The sequence below is a fragment of the Apis mellifera genome, linkage group LG11 (assembly GCF_003254395.2).
Source record: "Apis mellifera strain DH4 linkage group LG11, Amel_HAv3.1, whole genome shotgun sequence".
Taxonomy (NCBI): Eukaryota; Metazoa; Arthropoda; class Insecta; order Hymenoptera; family Apidae; genus Apis; species Apis mellifera.
Window position 1 is genome coordinate 15,386,858 of NC_037648.1, and position 24,391 is coordinate 15,411,248.

Sequence of the window (24,391 nt, forward strand, 5' to 3'; positions counted from 1 at the left end):
TTAAAATCGTCGAACGAAAATTATATTATTTCTCGCGATGTTATCTTTTATTCTGGACTATATAACAATCTGAAACAATTAATTTTCAGGGGGGAGAAAGCAAAAGAGGTAAAACGTGTGTATTTGTGTAGATTTTTCACGTAGATGTCGCCTAGTGAATCTTAACCTTATTTATACTAAACTTGATTCATCAGGTTGTCATCGGATAAAAATCAAAACTCTTATTTTATGAGACAAAAATTTATCAGAAAACTGTTATGTGATAAAACATTCAGCGATATCTTGATAGTCATAACGGTGAACAGTCAGTTTCTCGTTTATTTACGCTGCAAAAGCAGTTATGCGACCCAACGTGTTCTTCTTTGCTTGCAATGAAGATTTTGTGCAGTAATAATTATACCCGCGTGTTGATACACGTGAGGAGGAAACATCATCGATTTCGCCGATACGTAAAGTGCAAAAAACATTTGGTGAACTTGTTAAAAATTGATCTTGAAGGAGATTGTAATCTTAAGGAGATATTTCGTAAGAATTATCGTAAGGTATTTGTAAATTTTTTTGTCATTTTTAGTGATTTATGATATTTAATAGTTCGAGTGATCGTATACAAGAGATAAAATAATATTTTTAAAATAAACGTATATCTTAAATTTTGTTAAATATTCTAAAAGATAAGATAAAGTTGCTTCATTGTTATTAAATACTTGATTCAATTCTAATACTACTTTTTTTTTTTATATATATATATACTTTCTTTGAAGTAACTCGGAAAAACAATTCGAAGAATTTAGTGATATTTAAGAATCACCAGACGGATATATATAGATTCATAAATCGATAAATCGATAAATAGATAAAGACAGGTGTTTACTTCAACTTTCGTTTTCATTTTAATTATTCTTTACGATAGAAAAAAAACAAACATTTGTGATTTCAATATTAACAATTCAATATTTTCTAAATTTTTTTAGATCATTATTCGATCGAACTTTTTCTTTCAAATAACAAGTAATTAAGATCGATTTTTAAAGAAATTAAAAATTCTTAAGAATTCTTCTTCAATTTTTTTCTTCAAACGTGTTTAATTCTTATCGTATTGATAAATGTCCCGATGATTAATCGAATATTTTTGATCAATTTTTTTTGAAATCTCAAAAACTTTATTATCAGAAGAAAAATGATATATTATTATTGTGAAATTCTTCTGATATTTTTTTTTTATTATTAACATTGTATATACGTACAAAGGTATCGAAAAATAGCGAAAAAGGTCGCAGGACATTCGTTCGATGGAACCGCGTATTGTAGAGACTGTGTCAAACGCATTATGAATAATACATCGACAGCCGTGACTGAAAATAATATCGCGGGCGCTTGAAAATTCTGTTGCGGCCTCTCGCTTTCGAAATGTTCGCCTGCTTCTCGCAGAGACTGACCCGAAAAAGGCGATACTTCGCCTTACCTTCGATCGTGGAATTGTACATCGATTACTAATGATTACTCTGATCTTTTTATCAGGGAAAGTAAAATTATATTTGAAATTTGGATATCTTGATCCTTCTCCCCCCTCTCTCCTTATTTTTCTTTTTTTTTTTATTTTATTTCGTATCTTTTGTTTTAATAGATTCAATAAATTATATTATAATTATTATACTTTCTGTTTATCATTAATAGATAATAAAAAAAATATGCGATTTCTCTTTGCAATTTTTAATTGTTTATTTAAAAAGTATTAAAAATTTTATTAACGAGATTAAACTAAGAATAATATTTCTATTTTTATTAAAACTTGATTTTAAACATATCTATTATTATTACTACGTTATATTTCGTTTTGAGAAATTGAAATGCATAATTATGCAATCTTTCCTTTTTTTGTTGAACAAACTTCAGATATTTTTTCCAGAGAACGATAAATGCGATTGATCGATTTTATCGCAAGATTAAAAAAGGAACTCGCAATCACAAGTGGAATAATAGAAAATTTTCATTTGAATATTCGAACGAAATATCATTTTGCATACACGAAGCAATGTTCGTCGAGCTTCCTTTGATGACAGTTCACGATTTCGATTAGTTTCCTCTTCGATAGTTTATATCGACTCGAGAAGAATATTAAGGAGTCGCACTACGCTGTTCCCCATCTATCTTCACGTATCGCCATTTCGATTATTCATTTCGTCGAGTTATCGATTAATTTGATCGGGAAATCGATGTTTCCACATCGAAATGCTAAATAATACTTTTTATCGGATTGATTAACGATATTTCTTTTATTTAATGGATACCGGTTGAAGATCATTTTAACTTCAAAATTTAATTTATCGAGTAATAGAAAACTAATCGAGTAATAATAATTTAAGATTATGCAGTTATAATTTATAATACATAAAAAGAAGAAAAAAGAAAAGAGAACGATTGAAGTTAACCGAGACTAACTTCAGCCTTGATTGCTACTTCGATAGCAATATTGTTGTAATAGTTTTTCTCATTACGTCGTAAGTATATTTCTAAATATCAAAATTTAGATTTAATATTTATTTTTTTTTCTTTTTATGTTCAAGGATCTTTATCGATTTCACGAATTCTAATTTTGCACGTATCGCTCCATCAAAATTCTTGAACAGCAGTTTCTTAAGTGATTCGAAACAATTTACAACAATAACAACTTCCGAGGCTGGTTGAAATATCGAATTGTTGCCATTCGAAGCGAGTCAAGAGAAGGTAGTTGCGGTCAGGGAGCTAAGCAAATATATTACGTCAATCAGTGAATCGAATATAGATTCATTATGCAAGAAAACGATATCTTACGAGAACGTAATTGAACACCCTTTGTCTCCGGTCAGACAGATTCGTTTCAAAATCGAAGAAAGATTTCAAATACTCTCTTTACCATAAATCTAAATAGAAATTATATATATATGTATTTTACAATCCTTCCAGTATGCACTTCTTCTTCCAACTTTGTCCATCGAAGAATATATTGTGTTTCGACGAACGATTTTTTCGATGAAGTTCGATAAAGTATTTATTTATTAAAAGAAGAAAGAAATAATATGAACGGCCCTGGATGATGCTACATCAATTTAAATGTCGGTGTTTCATGCTTTAATTTAGAACTTAACTATATCGTGGAGGCTACGGTGTAACAGGAAGCGGTTAATTCAGGTCAGTTCGGAGGAAAACTGTGCAACGGGGCCTGCCTCCGAACGATCGCTCGCGCCACCTTCCTTTTCCTTTTCCTTTCGAGAAAATAAATTTCGAATTATTTAGAAAAGTCAATTCAGGACGAGGATGATTAAAGGAATGAAATTTATTTTTTTTTTCCTTTTTATTATTATTATTATTAATCAATTAACGAAAACTGTAATTATTTCATGGAGTTTGCTAATTGGTTCGTTTTCAGGATATATAGTTTGTGCAGAATCTTTTTAGAGTCAGTGTCGTTCGAAAGGAAAAAAAAGTCTCCAAGTTATTATCCGTCCTTCCCCTAGAGAGGAGCGAGAACGTCTATCTATCCGTTTCATTTTAATTACCTTTAATTGGTGTTATGTAAAAGATGGATCGAATTATCGGTTGGGTCGCGTCTCCTCGAATGGCAGAATTTACTCTTGGCAGTGCATGGTGTGGTGGCACAGCGTGAAATAGGGGTTCAGAAATTGATCCTCGGTCTAGTGATTTTTTTTTCCCCTAATCGTTCCCCTAAGCCTGGATCAAGAAGATTCGCCAAGGCTTTGCACTCGAAGAGGGCATGGGGACTTTTTTTTTTATAGAAAGAAAAATAGTTGACAAAATAGTCCGCAAGTGGGTCGAAGGAAGAAACGAAAGAGCGAGATGACGGAGAAGGAGAAAGAAGTTGAGGCATGGATCGACGATCAATATAAAAAGTGATGGGGAAAAACGTTGTTTGAAAGGACAAATCTTACTAAATGGATACTGTGGATTAATAGTCTGGAGGCTGAGTGACTATCTTGGTGTTCTAGTGTAAAGTTTGTCTATTTCTTCAATTAACAATGAAGTGGTAATTCATGAGAAAAGATTACAAATCGGGCGGAGAAGGATGAAGAAGAAGGCGCTCTCAAGAATCTGGAGAGCCTTTGAATTTCAAAATCCAAATTCGAATCCAAATTGAAAATTATCTAAGGAATTTTTTTAATCCAATTAAATCAAAATAAGAAATTTTTACGTCTAAACCAGAGGAATCAAGGAACATATAATCCATGACAATTTTCCTTTCCTGATTTTTAGAAATATATATAATTATATAATTCAGCGAAAAAGAAAAGAAAAATCTAAAAAAATTTTATTCTGGAATCTCGAATAAACTTGAGTAATAATAATAATAATAATAATAATAGATCAGAGCGTGGAAAACTTATGTTCGAGGAGCATGAGTCGTTCGATCAACATGGATCAAGAGAAGAAAAACAACGTGGAGAATTTAAAAAGCGGCGGCTCGACGACGCCTGCGTCGCCTACGTTATCGACGCCGCCAACGTTAAACTTGATGGAACAGATCCTTCTGGCGAAAATTGAAAAGCAAAATCTTCATGAAAGCGACGATCTTCACGAATCGGATGGCCGAGTTGGGGGGAAGAGAAGGAACATTTTGTTAAGAAGAACGGATTCAATGGACAGTCAAAATAGTGCGAGTACTTATAATTCGTTTTTGTCCAGTGATTCGGCGTCTAGTGGAAATGTTTATTGCAAATGCGACGACTGTTTGCTGGGAATCGTTGATGACTATCAACGGAATCCATCGGTGGTTGGTAGAAAAAAGGTAATTAGCTTTACATTTCTAAGAAATATTCCTTCTCGAGTTCTTCTTGAGGAACAATTTAGAATAAAAAAAAAAAAGAAAAAAAGTGTGGGTTGGTTTTCATCGAAAACACTTTCCAGCGAAACAATTTCTGATCGAGTGTTGTAATAATAAAATACCGAGATATCTTTCTGTTAACACAATTTCTGCTCGCAACTTATCTTCTCACAATTAATTCTTTCCTCGAGGCTTGCCTCCATTCCGCACGTTTTTTTTTAATTATCGTCTATTCTTTGCTGTGGAAACATGTCGGAGCCTGTCAATCATAACCTTAACCAGAAGGCACAAGTTATCTAACAATTATTAATCATGTCGGAGAGAATTTAATCGACAATGGATCAAAATCGATAAAAAAAGAAACTTCCATCTATATTATTCTATCTGTATTCTATCTGTATTCTGTATTAATTATTTTAAATTTATTCGATCGTTTATCATTCGTTAATATGTCTTCCATTTTAATGTATCGAAAAGCCTCGAGGTAGGTTTTTCGATTCACGAGTTTCGAGAAGTTCACTTTCGAAATCGATCGATATCGTTTTCACTTTTCATTTCGTATGCCTAGGAATATTCGACCGGGTAATTAAATACTCGTCCCGTCGACAGTCGAATGATCGATTAGAGAATCGATTGGCCAATCGATTCGTTCGTCTCGATATACGCACAGATCTAAATTCTTCCAACTCCCTCCTATGGAGCCCTGTCAGTCGGCTATTTTTTCTTCGAAGTTCATCGAGTTTTTGCAATTCCATCAGAGCATGGTCCCAACGAGATAGTAGTGCAGCCTCAATTAACGGCCGTTCCCTTTTCGATCTCATACGTTACCTAATCGGCCACCTTCGATCGCCTCTCGATTGCGTTCTAGTTTTCTTCAAAAGAGGAATGCCGACTCTTGAGTTTTCACGCGTCTGAATTGAATTAAATTGGAAAATTTTTTCAAGTTTCAACCGAACATCGTATCATCTCCGAGCAAAAAGGATCGAATCGAGTACGAATAATTTTACGAGTGTTAATATTTAAATATCGAGCGTAGTTTCGATATATATCGAACCGTAAAACCGAGAAATTTAGAAAAACGATATTGCCTCGTTCAAAGTACGATAAAAACTCATTCGGTGTATTATAATTCAAGATATACTTCACCTTTCGAATGCAAAATTTGAGAGTTGAATAGTATTCGTGACGTAAATCAGGCGGCTACTGACGCAAAAGTACTTTTAAGGCGTGGATAGGTATGTTACAATCTTTTTCTTTTTCTTTTTCTTTTTCTTTTTTTTTTTTGTCAATAGCGGAAATTCTTTTTTCCACTTTTTTTTTTTTCTTAACTCACTTTTTCGTATGCAACTGGTTCTCATAACGTCTCTTATTCAGGTCGAAGTTATCTTAATTTCGTTTTTAGCGTGCAAATGAAATTTATTATCCAGACATTGCCACGTTGCCATTTAATTGTCCATTTTTTACCAATCCAAGTGATTTTCACGACGCACAAGCCTTGGACCCTGTTATCGAATATTTTTTCAACGGATAGTATCTGGGTCAAGGATTTCTCGCTTTCGTTTCTTCGCTTCTTTATTTCTTCTTCGATCCAGTTTTTCCTGAATTTTATTGCTCTCCGATCCTTTCCAAGTCATTCCACCTGAAAATTTTAACGATAAAATACCCTAAGTAATATAACCTAAAAATACCCTAGAAAGGTAAGACACTATATATTCCCCTATATAGAATATTTTCATAATTTCTCGCCTAATTTCTCTCTCTAAAATTCTAATACTTCTCTTTCTTTTATCCTCTCGTTTCCTTTACTAACTTTTGTACAAAAAATTCCAGATCTCGTCCAAGATATCTTTCGTCGGTCAAGCCATGATTCTAAATAAGATAAATATTGTTATTGGACGTTTGACTTGGGGGAAAAAAAAAAGAGAGAACCGAAGCGTTTCAAACGAAACGGAGGACATCGAAGACAAGAAGGTGGAGGCGCACATAACTTTCATATTAAAGCGCGTATATGAATATCGTAAAAATTTCCATAAATGTCACGCGAACACGGAGACCCAATTTCTACGCGATCGTTGTGCAATCGTGCGAGAGACATGCGCGAAAAATACACGAATTTATCTTTAAACGCGTGAAATTGAATAATTGAATGAAACATTCTTCAAAATTATTTGCGCTCGATTGTGATACGTGTAACGCACGTGGATGTACGAGGATAAAGAGCGAAGAAGAAACGAAAAGGAATTGAGAGGAATGGCGGAAGGAGGAGAATGCATCCGTGAAAAATCCGATGAGAAATAACAATTAATTTTATCGCGACATAATCTTTTCCTATTCTTTTTTTCTTTTTTCCTTTTTCTATATGCTTGGAAAATTTTAATTCCTGCAAGATATAAGAATCATATATTTTCATTTGTTATAACTCTAATATAACAAGATACTTTTTGAAAGAAAATCAAAAAGGATTATTAATTCTATAGTCTGGATGATGAAATAAGAATTATCACAAGTCGAGCTTTTTCACGTATGATTTATATAAATTTGAATATATATATATTACAATGATTTATGAATACACATGTTATTTTAAATTAAAAATATCATTAAAATGCAAAACACCGCGAGGAACATCGACTTCCGGTCAACCGTGGAGGCCCGCCGACCTCTGAATCGCCCCAACGTTTTGTCCACTCCTGATAATTATGCTAATGACGCTAGCAAGCGTCGGTTAGTTGATGACGCATTTCGATCGTCGTCGAGTCGACTGCGTTATCCTCGAATCGTCGCCGTGCCTTAATTTGTGCCTTGGAAAAAGTTACTTAACCCGCCTAAGTAACGGATTTATAAACGTCAGTGAAGTGAAATTTGTCATTTCGATCGTGATTTCATTAAATATTCAGTCTTGGCTATAATATCATACGACGATCTTCTTCCGTTCAGTGATCAAGTGTAAAATAACAATTGGTCGGTTGTGTACGTGTTGGAAGTGGAAAGAGATCTGAAAACGAGTTGGAAAAGGAAATTTGAGATAATTGTGATTTATCGTGTCGAAAGAAGTGTTTGAATTATGAAAAAGTGGTGAAACTCTTCCGAAAAAAGTTTCTAACGACAATCATCTTCCGTGCTCAGAATCGACTTTAAAATACTTACTCTGCAAATTTGTGGATGAAAAAAATCGCAAGAAATAAATTGAATTTGTTCAAATGTTTAAAACAAGAAGAAATTATCGAAGAATTGTTGCGTCATGTATTCGTGAGAAAATAGTAACAATTATCGGTGCCACAAACCACAAACGGAAGTCCCTTAAAGTAAACACGCGATAACATTCACCGCATAAAACAATTATCGTTGGGATAATCTAGAGAAATATTTTTCAAGTTTCCCCTTACGTAAGAACGACCGATAGAAGTGAAGCACGTGTATTCCATGTACGTTCCTCGAGCAATTAACCAAGAAAACCAATGAACGACGAATATTATTTATCTTATTTCGATTTATCTTTAAAAAAAATTAAAAGCACGAATAGCTGATTCGATTTTTGATCGAAAGTAAGAAAAATATATAAATTTTAGAAATTTGAATTTGAACAAATTTAACATATCCAATTAAATTCGAGGAAAGAGATTAAATTTGATTTTTCTCAGATATTCAATTGATCGATCCATTCGTGCAATTGTATGTATAATTTTTTCAAAGACAGAGGTCGCAAGAAGCACGCAAACTACGCGAAGAATCCGAAGCGGAACGCTCGAGTGGACGTGTGCATGTATCGCGACTGGAAAACGTCACGTTTGCTTTTAAGCGATATTACGTAATCCGAGCGATCGTGGAACGTAAACAACGGCGACGATTACACGGAAGACGCATCGAAATCCAAAAAATGTAACTGTGCGATGATTCATCTCTGCAACGATTTGAATACCGCGATACAATTATTATTCCATTATAAAATTCTGCCTCGTTGATCGTTCGATTAAATCGATGAAATTGAAAGTGGACCTTCTCTAGTGCGGTTTGAAAATTTTAAAACTGTGTATATATTTTTTAAAATCAAAAGATAGTGATTTAATTAAATTAAGTGACGAAAGAAATATTAAAAAAAATACTCTTCCATCGTTTTAAAGATCGATCTTTTATTTTCTCATCGGTATAAAAAATATATTTGCGATATAGAAAGAAAAGTAAGAAATATCAAATAAAAGTCAAAGTGATTTAAGATGATCAACATATAACAAGTATATTAGAGAGAAATTATTCGTAACAATGGTGGAGCACGTGACGAGGGAATAAAAGAAGTGGCACACGCGTCGGTTCGCTTTCCAAGCTTGCCTTCCTTCGGCCCGAGGAAGAGGCCTCGACGTGGGTGGACGGCTACCAGTCGATCCAGGTGTCTCGATTCGGCCGCAGCTCGTCATTAAGATAATTAACCGGTGTCGAACCGCTTACCAATTACACGAGAGCCGACTCCTTCTTCTTCTTGAATAATGATAGTGGCCGCATTCGTTGGAATAAAGGAGGGAAAGTGTTTCGACGATTATTGGTAATAATCACCGGGAGGCACGCTATATTTTTTGTCAGTGAAATCTTGAGAAGAAAGAAAGAAAATTTTTCAAAAAGAACAATACATATATTTTTCCTGAGAGAATTTCTGGAAAAGAATTCTTCTGAAAATATTTTATTTTTACAAATTGGAGAATTTTTGAAAGAGAATTCTAATAATAAATATTTGGAAGTAATTCGAAAAGAAAGGAAAGATAATAATTTTATTTCTTCAAAATGAAAGCTTCTGAGAATTTTTATTCATGCGTGGTTCATTAGCATTTAATTTGGGATACGAGGACATGTTGCTTACATTCAACATTATAATAATAATAATGAGTAAAAATCATTCAATTTATTTTTTTCAAAATTATCTTTCTCGCGCCAGATCTTGGATTAAATAATTGATTTTCAGTTTATGTTAATTATTAATCGAAGATGCAGAAGACTTATGACAGAATAACGATACCGAAAATAGTGATTTGCACAAAATCGTTGGAAGATTGTGTGGACAAGGATGAATGCGACAGAAAATCGTTGAGTCAAAGGAAGATCATTAGGTCGAGAAGTAGAAGGTATTCGAAGCGATTTTCCTCGAGTATAGTCGATCGTCGCTCGCCATCTTCCTCTAGAAGCCCGTCACCATCGTTACTAACTTCACAACCTCACCAGGATCACAACAAAGAAAAATCCAAGAATAATCATCATTGTAATCAGGATACTGAAAAATTAAATCAATTAGAAATTGAATCTGATAACTCTAAAGAAGTAAATGATAAGAAAGAAGAGAATTTTATTGTTGATAGACTGCGGAATGATTTATTTGAATGTGAGAATAAAGAGAAAAGTAATGTTTGCTTGAAGTTTGAAGAAAAGAAGAGAAGAAAGAAGAGTTTAGATGATGTAAAGATATTAAGAAACGATAGAATTGACAGTTATAAAAGTAACCTCAAGTGTGATAAATGTTCTAAATATCAGAGTAATGGAGAGGAAGTTTGTTTGGAAAATTGTTCGGGATATCAACAATATTTAAGGTTGTTGGAAGTTCCTCAAATTAATTTGGAATGGGGAGAAGGCAGTAGTGGTGATGATTTAAGTTCTGAATGGGATTCGGATTACACGGATAAATCGAACGAAAAAAAGATCCCGAAGGTAACAACGGGAAAGAATGATCTTTGAAAATAAATTAAATATATTTTTTTATAAAGCAATAAAGTTTCTTAAAATTATTATTTCCCGTAAATAATTATTAATAATAATATCAATAACGAAAAAGATAATAGAATTTATTTTAATGATAATTTTTTCTTAAATTTTTTTCAGTCATCAGGATGGAGAAAACTTAGAAACATTGTCCATTGGACACCCTTTTTCCAAACCTATAAGAAACAACGATATCCATGGGTATATAATTTTAATAATTTTTTATTTTAAACTATTTAAAATCAATTAAAAATTTCTCAAAATTTTTAAATAATATTTTATAATTTAATATAACGTAATATAATATAACTATATCTTAAATAATAATATAACAATTAATTTTAAACAAACTATATAAATAAAAGAACATTTATAATTTGATATAATGATATATAATTTTAGGTGCAATTAGCAGGTCATCAGGGAAATTTCAGAGCAGGACCTACTCCAGGGACAATTTTAAAAAAACTTTGCCCTCAGGAAGAAGCTTGTTTTCGTTTGTTAATGAACGATATATTAAGGCCGTACGTTCCAGAATTTAAAGGTGTTTTAGATGTGAAAGATGTAGAAGAAGGTAATGTCGAAGAAACAAATTCAGAAGAAACTCATCAGAAAGATGGTTCTAGCGATTCTGTAATCAAAAGGACCGTAGTATCCTCTTACTTGCAACTGCAGGATCTTCTTGGAGATTTTGAACATCCTTGTGTAATGGACTGTAAAGTTGGAGTTAGGACATATCTAGAATCAGAGCTTGCAAAAGCGAAGGAAAGACCTAAGGTAATATTTAATATCAATGATATTATGTGTCATTAAAATTCAATTGAGAAAATAAAATTGTTTCAATTATTATCTAATTATTATCTAATAAATATTTAATATCAATGATATTATGTGTCATTAAAATTCAATTGATAAAATAAAATAATGTTTCAATTATTATCTAATTTTTATTTTAAACATTTGATTTGTTGTTGTTGCAGTTACGAAAAGATATGTATGAAAAAATGGTACAAGTAGATCCAACCGCACCGAATGCTGAGGAACGTCGTGTGCAAGGAGTAACAAAACCAAGATATATGGTTTGGCGTGAAACGATCTCTAGCACAGCAACGTTAGGTTTCCGCGTTGAGGGTATTAAACTTGCACACGGAGGCTCGTCAAAAGATTTTAAAACGACGAGAACTCGAGAACAGGTTCGTTAAGCATCATAATAAATCAAATTGGATATAAATCGAATATAACCTTATTTTAAAATCGTATTAGGTTACGGAGGCGTTAAGGCGTTTTGTCGAAGGCTATCCGCATGCAGTACCCAAATATATTCAACGCTTAAAAGCGATTAGGGCCACGCTGAAAGCATCGCCGTTTTTTGCTTCACACGAGGTCGTCGGATCTAGTTTGTTGTTTGTTCATGACACCAAAAATGCCGGCATATGGATGATTGATTTTGCAAAAACGTTACCTCTGCCTCAACATTTACCAAGAATTCATCATGATGCCGAATGGAAAGTAGGAAACCACGAAGATGGATACTTGATAGGTGTAAACAATCTAATAGACATATTTCAAGATATACGAAATTCGGAAGAAACATAGTTCCATGAATTTCTTTTTGGGAAGCATAGGTTAATGCTATAACAAAAAAGGATATCGGATTAATAGACATTGTATATTCTTAATTTTATAAATGTAAATTGCATCCTTATTTGTATTGTATTTCTATGACTACTACGTATTTCGTAAAATTTTGTACATAAATTGATACATTGTCACAATGTCTTCAAAACGATATCCTTTCATAAAAAAACGGACCAAAGACGTGGTAGCTGTTGCTACCTAAGTATTTCATAAGTATACAGTTTCCTACAATGTAGAAATAATGCACAAAGAGAATCTGTAAAAAATAATTTAAATAACATACTATTATGTAATAAGTTTTATTTAATGCGTTACATGCAACGCTGCCAAGAATCTTCTTGATACAAGAGAACGAAGAAACGTGTTTTTTTGTATTTAAAATCGTACCATGCATTTGTAAATAATTCGACACTTATAAAAAAATTTCATCTGTTCTCATTTTAAGTATCTCGATGTAAACTCCGTGCCTTGATCCCTGTCAGCGTGTCGAATAAATTGGACGATTTTTTTTTTTTTTTTTTTTTTTTTTTTTTTTTAATTTCGCCGAATCTAAATAATATAATATGTAACATAAACGTAATCCTATGTACGAGCTTCACTAACTTTTATTACATTTCATTTCCTTTTTTCTATGCACATAAATAGTATGTTCCTCCCTTAAAATTTTAAACTACAGGAGATTAAAATAAGTTGTGAATGAGGATAAATGAAAAAGAAAATGACATTAATTCTGTCAAGGTGTACTGTAAGTATTATTTCTTGAAGGTTGTGTTTGGATAGTTTGCTGTTGATTTCCTGGTGATTGAGATGAAGTTATAGTGGTTGGAGCAATAACTCGTGCATATACCGCTGCGCCTGTGGTCTTTAATCCGGCTGGAGTCGGTATCACTTTTAAACCGTGCAATGTTTTAATATTGAGTAATTGGCTCGGTAAAATTATAGGTTGTTGCTGTGTCTGTTGTTGGGATGGTTGTTGTTTTCCGAGAACTACACTTCCGCTATTGCTAACTCCAACTCCTACGTTTTTGTTGCCACTTGCTAAAACTATTGGCTTTCCAGCTAATTGAGCCGTTACCATTCGTACAGTTTGTGCTTGTTGTGATTGTTGTTGTTGTTGTGTACTAGCTATGATTTTTGATTGACCCGAAGAAGTCTGTGCTTGTGACACTACCTACAAAAATCATATTGAAAATTTTGAATAAAACTTCATTTTTGAATTGAACATTATAAAAATTTGATTTAAAATACATACTTGATATTGAGTTTGTATGACTTGTTTTCCTTGTCTATTAAGTTGATTAGCATGACTAGCTGTAGTCGCCAATTTCAATCCTTTCTGAGCAAGAAGATTTTCTACTGAAATAAGTTGACCACTATTAGAACTAGTTAAAACCTTTGCTAATATCTTTTGTTGTTGTTGTTGTTGCTGTTGATGCGGTGATTGTTGAATTTGCACTGCAATTGGTTTTCCTCCTATCTGCGCAATTATGCGCTGCATACCAGATGTTTGTATCGATTGTTGCTGATTAGTAACAACTCTCTGTTGAATTTGTTGTTGTTGTTGCTATTAAAAGAAAATGAAAATAAAATACAAGTTGATGAATTATTCAAACGAATTGTACCTTTAATTGTTGTTGTTGTATTTGTTGTGACTGATTACTAGATGGCGATTGTTTAATAAATATTGTTTGGCCTTGGAGTCCATGACCTGTGAGAAGGGACTTAATTTGTCCTGGACTAACCAATTTTATTTGAGAAGCTAACAAAGTTTTTCCAGGTAGTACATGTTGTTGTGGAGATTGTTGTTTTATATTAGCAGTTTGCAAAATGCTTTTTCCTGCTTGATTAGTTACTATTGTTTGTTGTTGTTGTTGTTGTTGTGATTGTTGTGATTGCTGTTGACTTTGAACTTTAACAGGAGGTAATATGGTAGTTAAATTTGTCGTTACATTCGTCACATTAGAAGCACTGCTAGCTACCACAGATTGAGCAGAATGTAAGACAGAATGTCCAGATAATCTAATAGTCTGTAGACCAGCAGATGTTGATACTTGAATTTGATGATGTGGAAAATGTTGTTGATTTGATTGTAACAAACTCTGAGCACTACTTTTTACAACAGCGACTGGTTTTCCACCAATATTGGTTGCTTTTTTTGCTGGGGTATTTGTAGTAATTTGAGCTTTCACATCATTAATTACATCTTTTTCTACAGTAATGCTATTAATAGAAGTTGAAGAAGCTGGAAGAGACGTAATTGGAACAGTGGTCCCTGACATGGAAATTACTGAAGTTGTAGGCGTGTTGATTGTTGTTGTTACATTCGTCACTACAACAGATTGTTCCGTAGTAACGCAATGATCATTGATATTTTTCTCTTCACTTTTCTTTTGTTCTTTCCTGCTAGAGAAAAAAAATAAATAGAAATATCATTTAAAGATTTTCTCAAAAAACAAAATTTAAAATTTACCTCGAAATAACAGGTTGGGTAGTAGTTGCAGTTTTTCTTTCTTTTTTAGGTGTCGTTTCTTTAGTACTATTAGGAGATTGTTCTTTGTTAACATTAGCAGGTTTTATGACTGGTAGAAGAGCTTTATTTCGAGACATGCTACCAACATTTTTCTTATTCTTTGCAACGCCTTGCAATTGTTGATGATACATTTCTGTAAAAAGAAAATACATATATTATAAAATATAAAAATAAGCAATCTTTTTAATAAATACAAACCAAATTCTGATTCTGAACGTGCTCGATGAAGATATAGCCATTCTTTACGTCGTGGATAATACCGTACACAGGGATCTGTTTCATAATGCAATCTGTCTAAAGCTCCAGATACCACAGAATGTAAATATCCTTCTTTATCATCGCTCTCTGTTTGTTCTCGAATATATTGGGAATCTTTCAGTAACTGACAAATATCAGCTCGAGTTCCTTCACCATTGGGAAGCCTTGCAGTAGCATCTCTGACTAAGGCTAAGATCGTCACAAAATTTGGTCTGTCTGCTACTAATAATGAGTGTCCGCGAGCCTTGGTTAAACCAGAAGCTATTACAAGAATTCAATAATATATACATATATAGATATATATATATATATATATGGTGATTTCTTATACATGATATATATTTTAATAAAAAATTGTATAATCGAACATACCAACATTATGTTGATAAATGCCTTTTACTGGACCTACAACAGAAGCGTAACCATGCATTCTGTACGTAAATGCTTTATGAGGTGCAGCGTAACGCATACGCTCTTGTCTCCTAAATTCTTCTCGTTCTTCCACCGTAGATGGACGAACTTTCCATTCTGTGGGCCATAGCGCACGAGGTGGTTCCCATTCTGCAACAGTATTAATGGATCCACTGTCGACACTGATCGATTCTATCGCTGGACTAGAATCTCTGGCGCTCGAATTTGTATTTCCATTTCCAGAATTATTGTTAACATTGCTGCTACTAGTTAGAGGCACTTGATTTTGTTGTTTTGCAACTGCTAGAGAGCAAGTGCTAGTTGCAGTTGATAGGCCTAATGAATCTTTATGCATTAAAAATTTCGTACACAAGTCCAATAGACGAGAGTCCGAGTCTCGTCCAGCACCAATCCATGCATAGACTCCATTTCCTTTATTTTCTAAGTAAGGAACAAGTTCTGACTCTCTTTCTTGTCGATCACCTATTTCTTGAGAATATGTGAGTTCACCAGCTAGAAATCCCAAAGCTAATGGAACTAGTGCTGGCCAAGAGGATGCTAAAGAATACCAATCGTTTAATGGCGAAATAGGATTTCCTTGCCACTGTGTAATAGCTTCCTTCATTTCTCCTGTACTCATTCTATATTCACCTTTTGAGGTGAATGCATCTCTTAATAGTGAAAAAAAACAAACATGTGTTTCTTGCATCAATTCTGCTCCATTGTTGATATCAATAGTTTCTTCATTACTCGGAACCGTGATTTCTTTATCTGGTATTGATATAACTCTTTCATCTTCGCATTTTACATCGTCCAATATATCAATTCCATCATCGAGTTGTATAGGAAGTTGCATCATATCAATGCTATCTAAATCAAGCTTTTTATCATTTTCTTCTTCTTCTTCTGTTTCTGGAGGAATATCATCATTCATTCCTGTACTAAGTTCTGTTTTTATGTCATCATATTCCATATCTTCCACTTCTTTTTTTATTTCTGGAGTAGTTATCATAGAACATTTGCTACCTTTTGGCGTAGCAGGACTTAATTTCTTCTTGGATATTTGATGCATCTCGTATGCATCTATAGGTTCTGATTTAATTGGTGTTAACATCTTATGATCGATATCCAACGTACTGGAATGTCTGTTTTCATCTGTTGTGTGAGAATAATCACTATTATCGCTTTCATGTTTTATTGAATTAGAATTCGTTAATCTTGGTGCTGGTGGACAAAGTGGTGATTGTTCCAATTTTATTCGTTTCTTTGCTGGAGTGATACGTATGGAAGGACCAATTAATAATTTGTGCTTCTGTCCAATTTGTGCTCTTTGAGTTAAATCGGCAAGGGCAATACCTTGTGTATTTAATTCTGGATGTATCTAGAAAAACATAATAAATATTAGCATTTTAATAACATCCAAATTCTTATTCGCACATATTCAAAAATTACTTCACATACATCTCGCCGAGCTCTTCTCTTTTTATGTTCAAGTAGCATTTCGCGATACATCTCCTCCGTCTGTTCACGAATAAATAATGATCTATTCGTAGGATATTCTGCTCGTTGCAGCGTAGAGAAAACAGGTCGAATAGTTTCATCCTCGTGATTTATTTGCAAACCCCGAATGGACAGTCCTTGGGCTCCCATGAGAGAACGTTTCTTCTTCTTCTGCTTAGCTCCAGACATTTGATAGTGGGGATAGTTCTCCTCGTTCTCAGATGTTGTGTCGGTCGCTAACTTTGTGCTTGCTCCAAGCTCTGTCCTCAGTGCATTCAGTTCCTCCAAATAGCGCAGTTGCGTTTTCTCTTCAACTGTCGGTTCATTGCTTGTTAGTATTGTCCCTCGGAAGTTACTACATACTTCTCTGCCAAACGGCTGGAGTGTGGGGGAAGTATAAACAGCCAGAAAATTTTTTACAATTAATCACAGCAGTAGCCTAACTTACCCATAGCAGGTTTTGGTTTCCTCCATTGTATTTTTGACATCGTTCGTTGCGTCGGCTGACAGAAACCTTGCTTGTAAGCGTTAGACAACAAGCTTTCTCTGGATTTTAATAATTGACTGGCCAATTCATAAGATCGTTTACGTTCTTCAAATAACAATCTTCTTTGCTGTGCCTTATGTACTAAGCTACACATTCTTCTAATATCTGGTCGATAATGACCAGCAGACAAATGAATTTGAAATGCATCTAGAGGTGCCACACCAAATCTAAATTAAATAAATATAAAAATTGAATTAAAATAATTTTTAATTTCTGAAAATTTATTAAAAATTATTTATTTTTTAACCTGTGATTTTCATGTTCGAATAACATGCGTAAAGTTTTCTTGGTTTCTGCTTCTACATCACAATCCTTTGGAAAAATTGGTAAAAAGTTGCATAAAGTATCTTTTTGACTTTCATTAAGGCATTCACTCCAAATATAAGGATAATCCAGAAATTCTTTAAAAATAGCTGCATGCTCACAAAGATCTTGTGGTAATTTTATCTTAGTGTTTGCAGCAATACATGTTTCCCATTTCTAAAAATGAAATCTTTGTTAATAAAAATATTATTAATAAAAAAATAATAATTTATATAATAAATTTTAAACAGTACCAGAGTATCTGGACTTTCTGCTTTAACAGAATATTCTGTATTTTCATTTTCTTCTTCATCTTCTTCACCAGAACTATGACTTTCAGTGCCACTTGTACCATGCTCATCTCCACTATCATCTCCACTATCAGTTGAAGTACTACTTCCACTGATACTGCTAGTACTACTATTGCTTCTGGATCCGTGAGAAGATGCATCATCTTCATCTTCTTCAGCTCCACTGTCACCACCAGCTGAACATTCATCCACCTATAAACAAATATAAAGTATAAAAATATGTTATATATGAAACAAAATATGAATAATATTTATTATATGCACAATAAACACTATTCATTTTATTGTTAAAATATTATATATATAAATATATATGTATATTATATATATAATATTATAAAATATTATTAATTTTCATGAGATTAAATAATCTTTTAATATAATTAATACTAATTATTTATTGTGCTATATTATATATTATAACAAATATAAATATATAATTAAATTATACGGATTTTATATAATTAAAGATAATAAAAATAGTTACGCATAATGCTAAATAAAACGCGAGGGAAATATGCATGTATTCTATAATTAATTATCCAATTTATTATCCAATTAAAATGAAAATAACAAATATATTAGAAACAACAATAGATGTTTCCTTTTTCAAGAGTAAGATGACACAGGGTATGTATATCGCGTTTCCAGAATATACAGTGTTATCGATCATATGGGTATTAATTTCGAAATAATTAATCATAACCAACCTCCATTCTTTTTAGTTTCTGCGCTTGCTCTCCTCTTGTCTTCTAAGTTCTGCAGTTCCTACGAAAATAGCAAATCTTCGCCGCTAACAATAATTCACGAAACAGAAATAAAGAACCGAAGATAAATCTGTCAATGTTGTTCGATACAAGAAATCCTTTTATCGAGTAAACATTAAGTAATTTCGCTATTCACCGTTTGACCTGTCACAGCTCCTGCACTCCTACTCTTCCAACAAATTTTAGTCATGGCGTGGAATACAGCGAACAGAACCACGGTGTTTGTATATTGAAAGATCTCGAGCGCGCACCTTCTTCACCGGTTTAGAACTGTGCCCGTTCAATGGCGGATATTTAAGACTGATCCAAACATAATTATTTTAAATAAATAATAATATTAACAATATTCAAACAAATTAAAGATTCTAAATCTTTTATATTAATTCGATTACACATATTTATTAAATTTCTTTTATATTAAATATAAAAGTAAGTATTTCAATTATATAAAGTTTTATCTAGTGACATTTGTTCATTATCTATCTATCTATTGGCACTAATGTAAAAAAGAAGCATTTAATTCGAATTGAATAGTGAAAAAGTGAAAATATACTTACTTTATTTTATATGAATAAAAATATATAGAATAAATGTTGCCTTTTATTTAAACATAGTTATTTATTAGCAAAAAAAAAAAAAAAATATATATTATAACAAACGAAGTACAGAAATATGAACGACTAAATCTGTAATGGAAAACATTACCCATATAAAATTTTAAAAAAGTATTTGTTATTTGTAATTTGTTTAATCAATGTATAGTAACAAAGCTATATCAAATGAAAAATCTATTGAATATAATTATACAGGTATTTATATTTAAGATAAATAATTTATACTATTATCATTTATTGTATTAATTATTACAAAACCTAAATCAAATATTTTTGTACTTTAATTTGTAATATTATATATGTGGTATTTTTTAATAGATAAAGTTAAGTTTACTGTAAAGTTTTTTTTATATAATATATCTCTATATAATTATGAGTTGGTTTTTGATATTACAAGAATAGATAACATAGTTAATAATAATCTTTTTAGATTTTGTACTAAGGAGTTATTTTCATTTTTAATTCTATGTTAATGTATAACTATTTAACAGTAAGTTATACAGAAATAATAGGAACATTCTTACATGTATATCTCCATAGAATTTGATGAATTATTCTATATGAAAGAATATTATTAGATGAAAATTTGATTGTTTAATATATATTAACTGCAAAATAATTTTTAAGATGAAGCATTCTGATTAATATTTTGTACTCCATTGCAAGTTGTTTCTGCAGTTACGGATAATACAGGTGCATATGGCATATAATGCGGTTGTCCAGCAACTGCATACCAGTGTTCCGGTAAATTTTGCAGCGGTAAATTAAATGGATTTGGAGAGGGACATATGTATGGTGGGCACAGACCGGAATAAGCTTGAGAATAATCTATTCCAGGACATAGATGCGGCGGAAAAGTTTGTGCATTACTATTATCATGTATATCGGAATGTGGTAAACACGGGATTGAGACAAAACCTGGATTCAAAGAATAATAAGGATTCGCAAATGCTTCTGTCTCATTTGCATAGTACGGTAATCCGGAATACATGCTTTGTTGCATATAAGATGCTTGATAAGTATTTAACGCATTTGCAGAATTGTGTACTTGATGATGTATAGAGTGTGAATGTTGAATATTGATATTATCTTCTTTTATATCCCTTTCTGATTTAAGCATTTTAGAATTTGGTCCATTGTTTGTATATTGATTGGAAAAATGTGAAGTAGATCGATGTCGATCTATATAAAGAATGAGTATTTATTAAAATTATGCAGAAAAAAAAATTATTCATAAATTTTGTTTACTTACTCTCCGAATTTTTTTTAAATCGTGGACCTCCATTTCTACTTAAACGAGAAGATTCTTTATTCATAGATTCTTGTTCTTTTACTTTATCACGAGATAGACATGGTGTAGTCTCAGTTTTTTGAATCTGCATATTTTTTATACCGTTCACATATTGATCTCCATTTTCTTGGCATAATGATTGTAAACTAATTTCTTTTCGATCATTGGTATGCTCTTTTTTTTGTTGTGTCAATGCACAAGCTTGCATCATATCATTTGTAATATTTGTAATTTCTTCCTCATTCGGAGGTATTTCTTTTAAATAAATAAATAATAATAAATACACATTATATACGTATAATTATAAATTAACATAATTAATAATATAAGTGATAATATACCTTGATACCACTGACCAAAACCTGGTGATTGTCCATTTGTTAAATAATTCCAATTAGCACCACCACGGAAATACTATCAAATAATTTAAAATAAATAAATAATATATAATATAAACAAAAATTAATATACAATAATGTATAAAATCCTACCTCTAATCCTAAATTATAAAAAAATCTCAAAGTAAATGGATCTATAAGAATACAAAAAATAATATTATTTATAAATTTCATATCAAGTTATATGATAAAAAAAATAATTATTACCTGATAATGGCAAATCACTACCATTTATGTCTATACTTTTTTCCACAGAGCAATTAATAGAACGTAACATATGATCCATTTGAGTAGAATCTATTAATATAAAATGAAAAAATATAAATAATTTATAATATAGAAGTGATACTTTATCTACTAATTAATTACATACCAGCATATGGTGAATAATATACTTCCTTTTGCATTCTTTGTTTGGAATATGAGTTAAAACCTGTATTATTATCATTTGTTACATTGTTTGATTTTGAATTTCTTAAAAATGTATTTTCAGAATTTTTATATGAAAATGAATTTTTTTCTTTATGTTCTTTATTATTTTCTTGCCCTCTATTATCTACTGTAGAAGATTGAGTATCATCATGAATCATTCTTGCAGAAAACACATCAACAGAATTCTATGAAAGGAAACATTTTGCAATGATTTACATATATAATATATGTATATAATAATTAAATGTGTATTTTGTTATTATTTTATTAACTTACATTAATTGAATAATTAGGACATTTTTCTATTGGATAATTTTCATATTCTTGATATTCTTGATGATCTATTTTTCTGTAACAAAATATAAATTTATAGAATGTATAGAAATTAAAGTTAAAAAAATTAAGTAATAAATACTTACAATGATCCTTCTTCCCAATCAAAATTATTTTTATTAATATTATTAATAATATTATCACTGCTTTCATTTTTATCAATATTATTTGATAAAATATTTATATTAGATTCTTTACTTTTTCGTGGCGTTGTACTGCATGTTTTTTTCCATTTTTGATCTATTAAAATAAAAAATAAATATTTAACAAGAAAATATGAAATTTTGAAAAAAATATTATATATAAATTTTATTAAGTTTAACTAACTTGAATCTAAAACTAGATTCTTTTTACAAACTGGTAACCAATTAGCCATTTTATTTTTTTTAGGTGGTAATGGTTTAAGAGCAGAATAAGGTACAATCCTTTTTTCTCCTAATTCTTCAATAAAAACTAATACAGGTCCCTGATTTTTACTCATTTCTTGAATGTGTCCATAATAAAATATTAGATTATTGCTTTTTTTTTCCAGTACATTTGTATTATTATCATTAGAATCTTTTTCAAGAGAAGACACATAGACGTTATTATTATTGGTTTTGTCAAAATCTTCTTCATTAATGTCTATTTGTACCAAACATTTGCCACCAATTTGAAGTTCATGACTATTGTGCCTAGTCCATCCTGCATTTTTCACTTCTAGAGTATATAGAAAAATATATATTTTTTCTTAATCATGTAATATTTTTAATCTCTCATTTTTAATAAAAAATTTTTATTACCCCTTCTAATTTCATGCCATATATCAAAATCTGTATTACGATAAATATTGGGATCAAGAGCTTTGGCAATTCTATAAGGAAAAGGTGGTATATTTTTTATTATACCATGTACATCATCAACTTCATCATTAGCATTTTCATTTCCAACTTTGTTATATATCTCTGCAGTTAATTGACTAAACATGATAAAATTACACTTATGTATCATTATGAATCATATATTAATAATATTAATATAATTATTATTTGACTTACTCTCTAATTTCCAGATTGCCTTTAAGAAAAAATTTATCATGTCTAAATGAAGCTGTTCTATCATGTAACATTTTATGTACAGTAGCTTCTATATTAGCCATTTGAAAGACATCTTTATATAATATTTGATAAACAATAGCTATAAATAATTATTAAAATATTATTGGAATATTATTTATATTATTTACAAAAATATTAATAATATTATAAAACACCTACATTGACAATAAGCAGCATTTGCAACAAAGTTTCTTGTGTAAATACTTTCATATTGTTTTTGTGGAGTATGGCATAAATATATCACATCTTTGAAACCATTATTAGTAACAGTACGACTAATTTGTTTTTGACCATTAAATATAATAAATTCTCTCTTATAAAGTAATGACATAGCTTGAATCTCAATCATACCTCCCCATTCAGTAAAACATGTCATTTGTTCCAGATAATCATCAAATGGAATTGTTATACTCTGTAAAAATATATATAAAATTTAAAACTTTTATATTAATATTAATTAAAGATTAATCAAATATAATATATTCACCTCTATAAATAAATGTTTCATTTTTCTCATAAATTCCACACATTCTTTTCTAACTTTAATGTGATAATATTGTGTCATATAAACTTGTTCACTAACTGCTCTGAATAAGCAAGTTGGATCTCTAGGTGCATGTTTTCTAAAATATCCTTCATTCTGTAACCATTCGTCAATAGGTTCTTGTGCACGTTTTGATGGTTTTCTAGGTGATATTTCCATTTTTTGCCACTAAAGAGAACAATGAAACTATCTTTCTTTTTTTTGTCAAAAATTCGAATCATTTGTATTTTTGATAAATATATCAATATATCAATACATTAATTATAAATGTAATATATTAATATAATTCGAGATTTTTCAAAATTTTCATTGATTTAAAATAATAATTTCATATATTTGAAAAACATAAAAGGACATATTCTGTCCTTATTGTTAATCGTAAATCCCTACTTCGAAAATAAAAGAAAAAAAATTGATTGTAAATATAATTGTACCTGTTTGAAGACAAATGATTAATGCGTGATGGAATTCTTTCAATCGAAAGTTATCAGTTACAAGAAAATTTTTAACTGTTACTCTACAGTTAAAGTTTTAGCATGGCTACCAAGGACTAGCAACAGGTCCTCCTTCATTAGTTACTAATAGAATCGATTTCTTCAAAACTATTGGACGAAAAGAACTAATCAACCAATCATGATCCGTTATTTGGTACTTTTGGGATTAGTTTCGTCAGAAAAGGACTCCCAAGAAGACTACCACAACTAAGAGTTTCAATTATAGACATTTCCTTTGTTTACATTTTCGCGCGAGTGTTCGAAAGTCGTATTTTGTAGGATAAAGTATAGTAAATATGTATCATCAAAATATTCTTTTATATATAAATTTAATCAATATAATATGCATATAATAAAATATAATAAAA

The 24,391-nt window shown here is 31.1% G+C and overlaps 3 protein-coding genes across 8 annotated transcripts; 1 reads left to right on the forward strand and 2 right to left on the reverse strand.

Annotated features, from left to right (window-relative positions):
- Positions 1 to 236: 236 nt before the first annotated feature.
- Ip3k (inositol 1,4,5-triphosphate kinase) lies at positions 237 to 12,705 on the forward strand. 5 transcript variants are annotated; one of them, XM_026443536.1, is made up of 6 exons: positions 406 to 542; positions 3,774 to 4,780; positions 10,676 to 10,756; positions 10,958 to 11,332; positions 11,536 to 11,748; positions 11,819 to 12,616. In XM_026443536.1, the coding sequence occupies exons 2-6, from the start codon at positions 4,391 to 4,393 to the stop codon at positions 12,149 to 12,151; spliced, it is 1,392 nt and encodes a 463-aa protein (XP_026299321.1). In that variant the 5' UTR covers positions 406 to 542; positions 3,774 to 4,390; the 3' UTR covers positions 12,152 to 12,616. The 5 variants fall into 5 exon arrangements, with proteins under 5 accessions (XP_026299322.1, XP_026299321.1, NP_001014992.2 ...); XM_026443535.1 differs by lacking the exons at positions 406 to 542; positions 3,774 to 4,780 and adding exons at positions 9,560 to 9,691; positions 9,768 to 10,504 and having other exon boundaries at positions 11,819 to 12,271; XM_026443537.1 differs by lacking the exon at positions 3,774 to 4,780 and having other exon boundaries at positions 237 to 542; positions 11,819 to 12,271.
- Positions 12,697 to 19,155, reverse strand: NFRKB (nuclear factor related to kappaB binding protein). Of its 2 annotated transcripts, none has more exons than XM_026443564.1 (11): positions 18,764 to 19,155; positions 17,997 to 18,245; positions 17,687 to 17,919; positions 17,341 to 17,606; positions 16,854 to 17,206; positions 15,354 to 16,773; positions 14,922 to 15,242; positions 14,664 to 14,856; positions 13,816 to 14,596; positions 13,446 to 13,757; positions 12,697 to 13,364 (listed from the first exon to the last, which is right to left on the reverse strand). In XM_026443564.1, the coding sequence occupies exons 1-11, from the start codon at positions 18,767 to 18,769 to the stop codon at positions 12,927 to 12,929; spliced, it is 4,572 nt and encodes a 1,523-aa protein (XP_026299349.1). In that variant the 5' UTR covers positions 18,770 to 19,155; the 3' UTR covers positions 12,697 to 12,926.
- Positions 19,156 to 19,740: 585 nt separating this feature from the next.
- LOC100576989 (uncharacterized protein DDB_G0283357) lies at positions 19,741 to 24,325 on the reverse strand. Its single transcript, XM_016914880.2, has 14 exons — positions 23,964 to 24,325; positions 23,473 to 23,697; positions 23,145 to 23,397; positions 22,926 to 23,064; positions 22,671 to 22,846; positions 22,216 to 22,587; positions 21,975 to 22,128; positions 21,832 to 21,904; positions 21,497 to 21,740; positions 21,331 to 21,420; positions 21,217 to 21,257; positions 21,067 to 21,139; positions 20,687 to 20,980; positions 19,741 to 20,616 (listed from the first exon to the last, which is right to left on the reverse strand). Exons 2-14 carry the CDS (start codon positions 23,686 to 23,688, stop codon positions 20,057 to 20,059), a joined length of 2,685 nt encoding a protein of 894 aa, XP_016770369.1. The 5' UTR covers positions 23,689 to 23,697; positions 23,964 to 24,325; the 3' UTR covers positions 19,741 to 20,056.
- Positions 24,326 to 24,391: the final 66 nt, after the last annotated feature.

Coding starts and splice junctions, on each gene's coding strand:
- Ip3k (XM_026443535.1), top strand. CDS start 9,791: ATGCAGAAGACTTATGACAGAATAACGATACCGAAAATAGTGATTTGC. Junction 10,505..10,675: donor ACGAAAAAAAGATCCCGAAG/GTAACAACGGGA, acceptor AATTTTTTTCAG/TCATCAGGATGGAGAAAACT. Junction 11,749..11,818: donor CGACGAGAACTCGAGAACAG/GTTCGTTAAGCA, acceptor AAATCGTATTAG/GTTACGGAGGCGTTAAGGCG.
- NFRKB (XM_026443564.1), bottom strand. Junction 15,243..15,353: donor CATTTATCAACATAATGTTG/GTATGTTCGATT, acceptor TTCTTGTAATAG/CTTCTGGTTTAACCAAGGCT. Junction 13,365..13,445: donor TCATACAAACTCAATATCAA/GTATGTATTTTA, acceptor TGATTTTTGTAG/GTAGTGTCACAAGCACAGAC.
- LOC100576989 (XM_016914880.2), bottom strand. CDS start 23,688: ATGGAAATATCACCTAGAAAACCATCAAAACGTGCACAAGAACCTATT. Junction 22,588..22,670: donor ATGGCATGAAATTAGAAGGG/GTAATAAAAATT, acceptor TATATACTCTAG/AAGTGAAAAATGCAGGATGG. Junction 21,140..21,216: donor TTTATAATTTAGGATTAGAG/GTAGGATTTTAT, acceptor ATTATTTGATAG/TATTTCCGTGGTGGTGCTAA.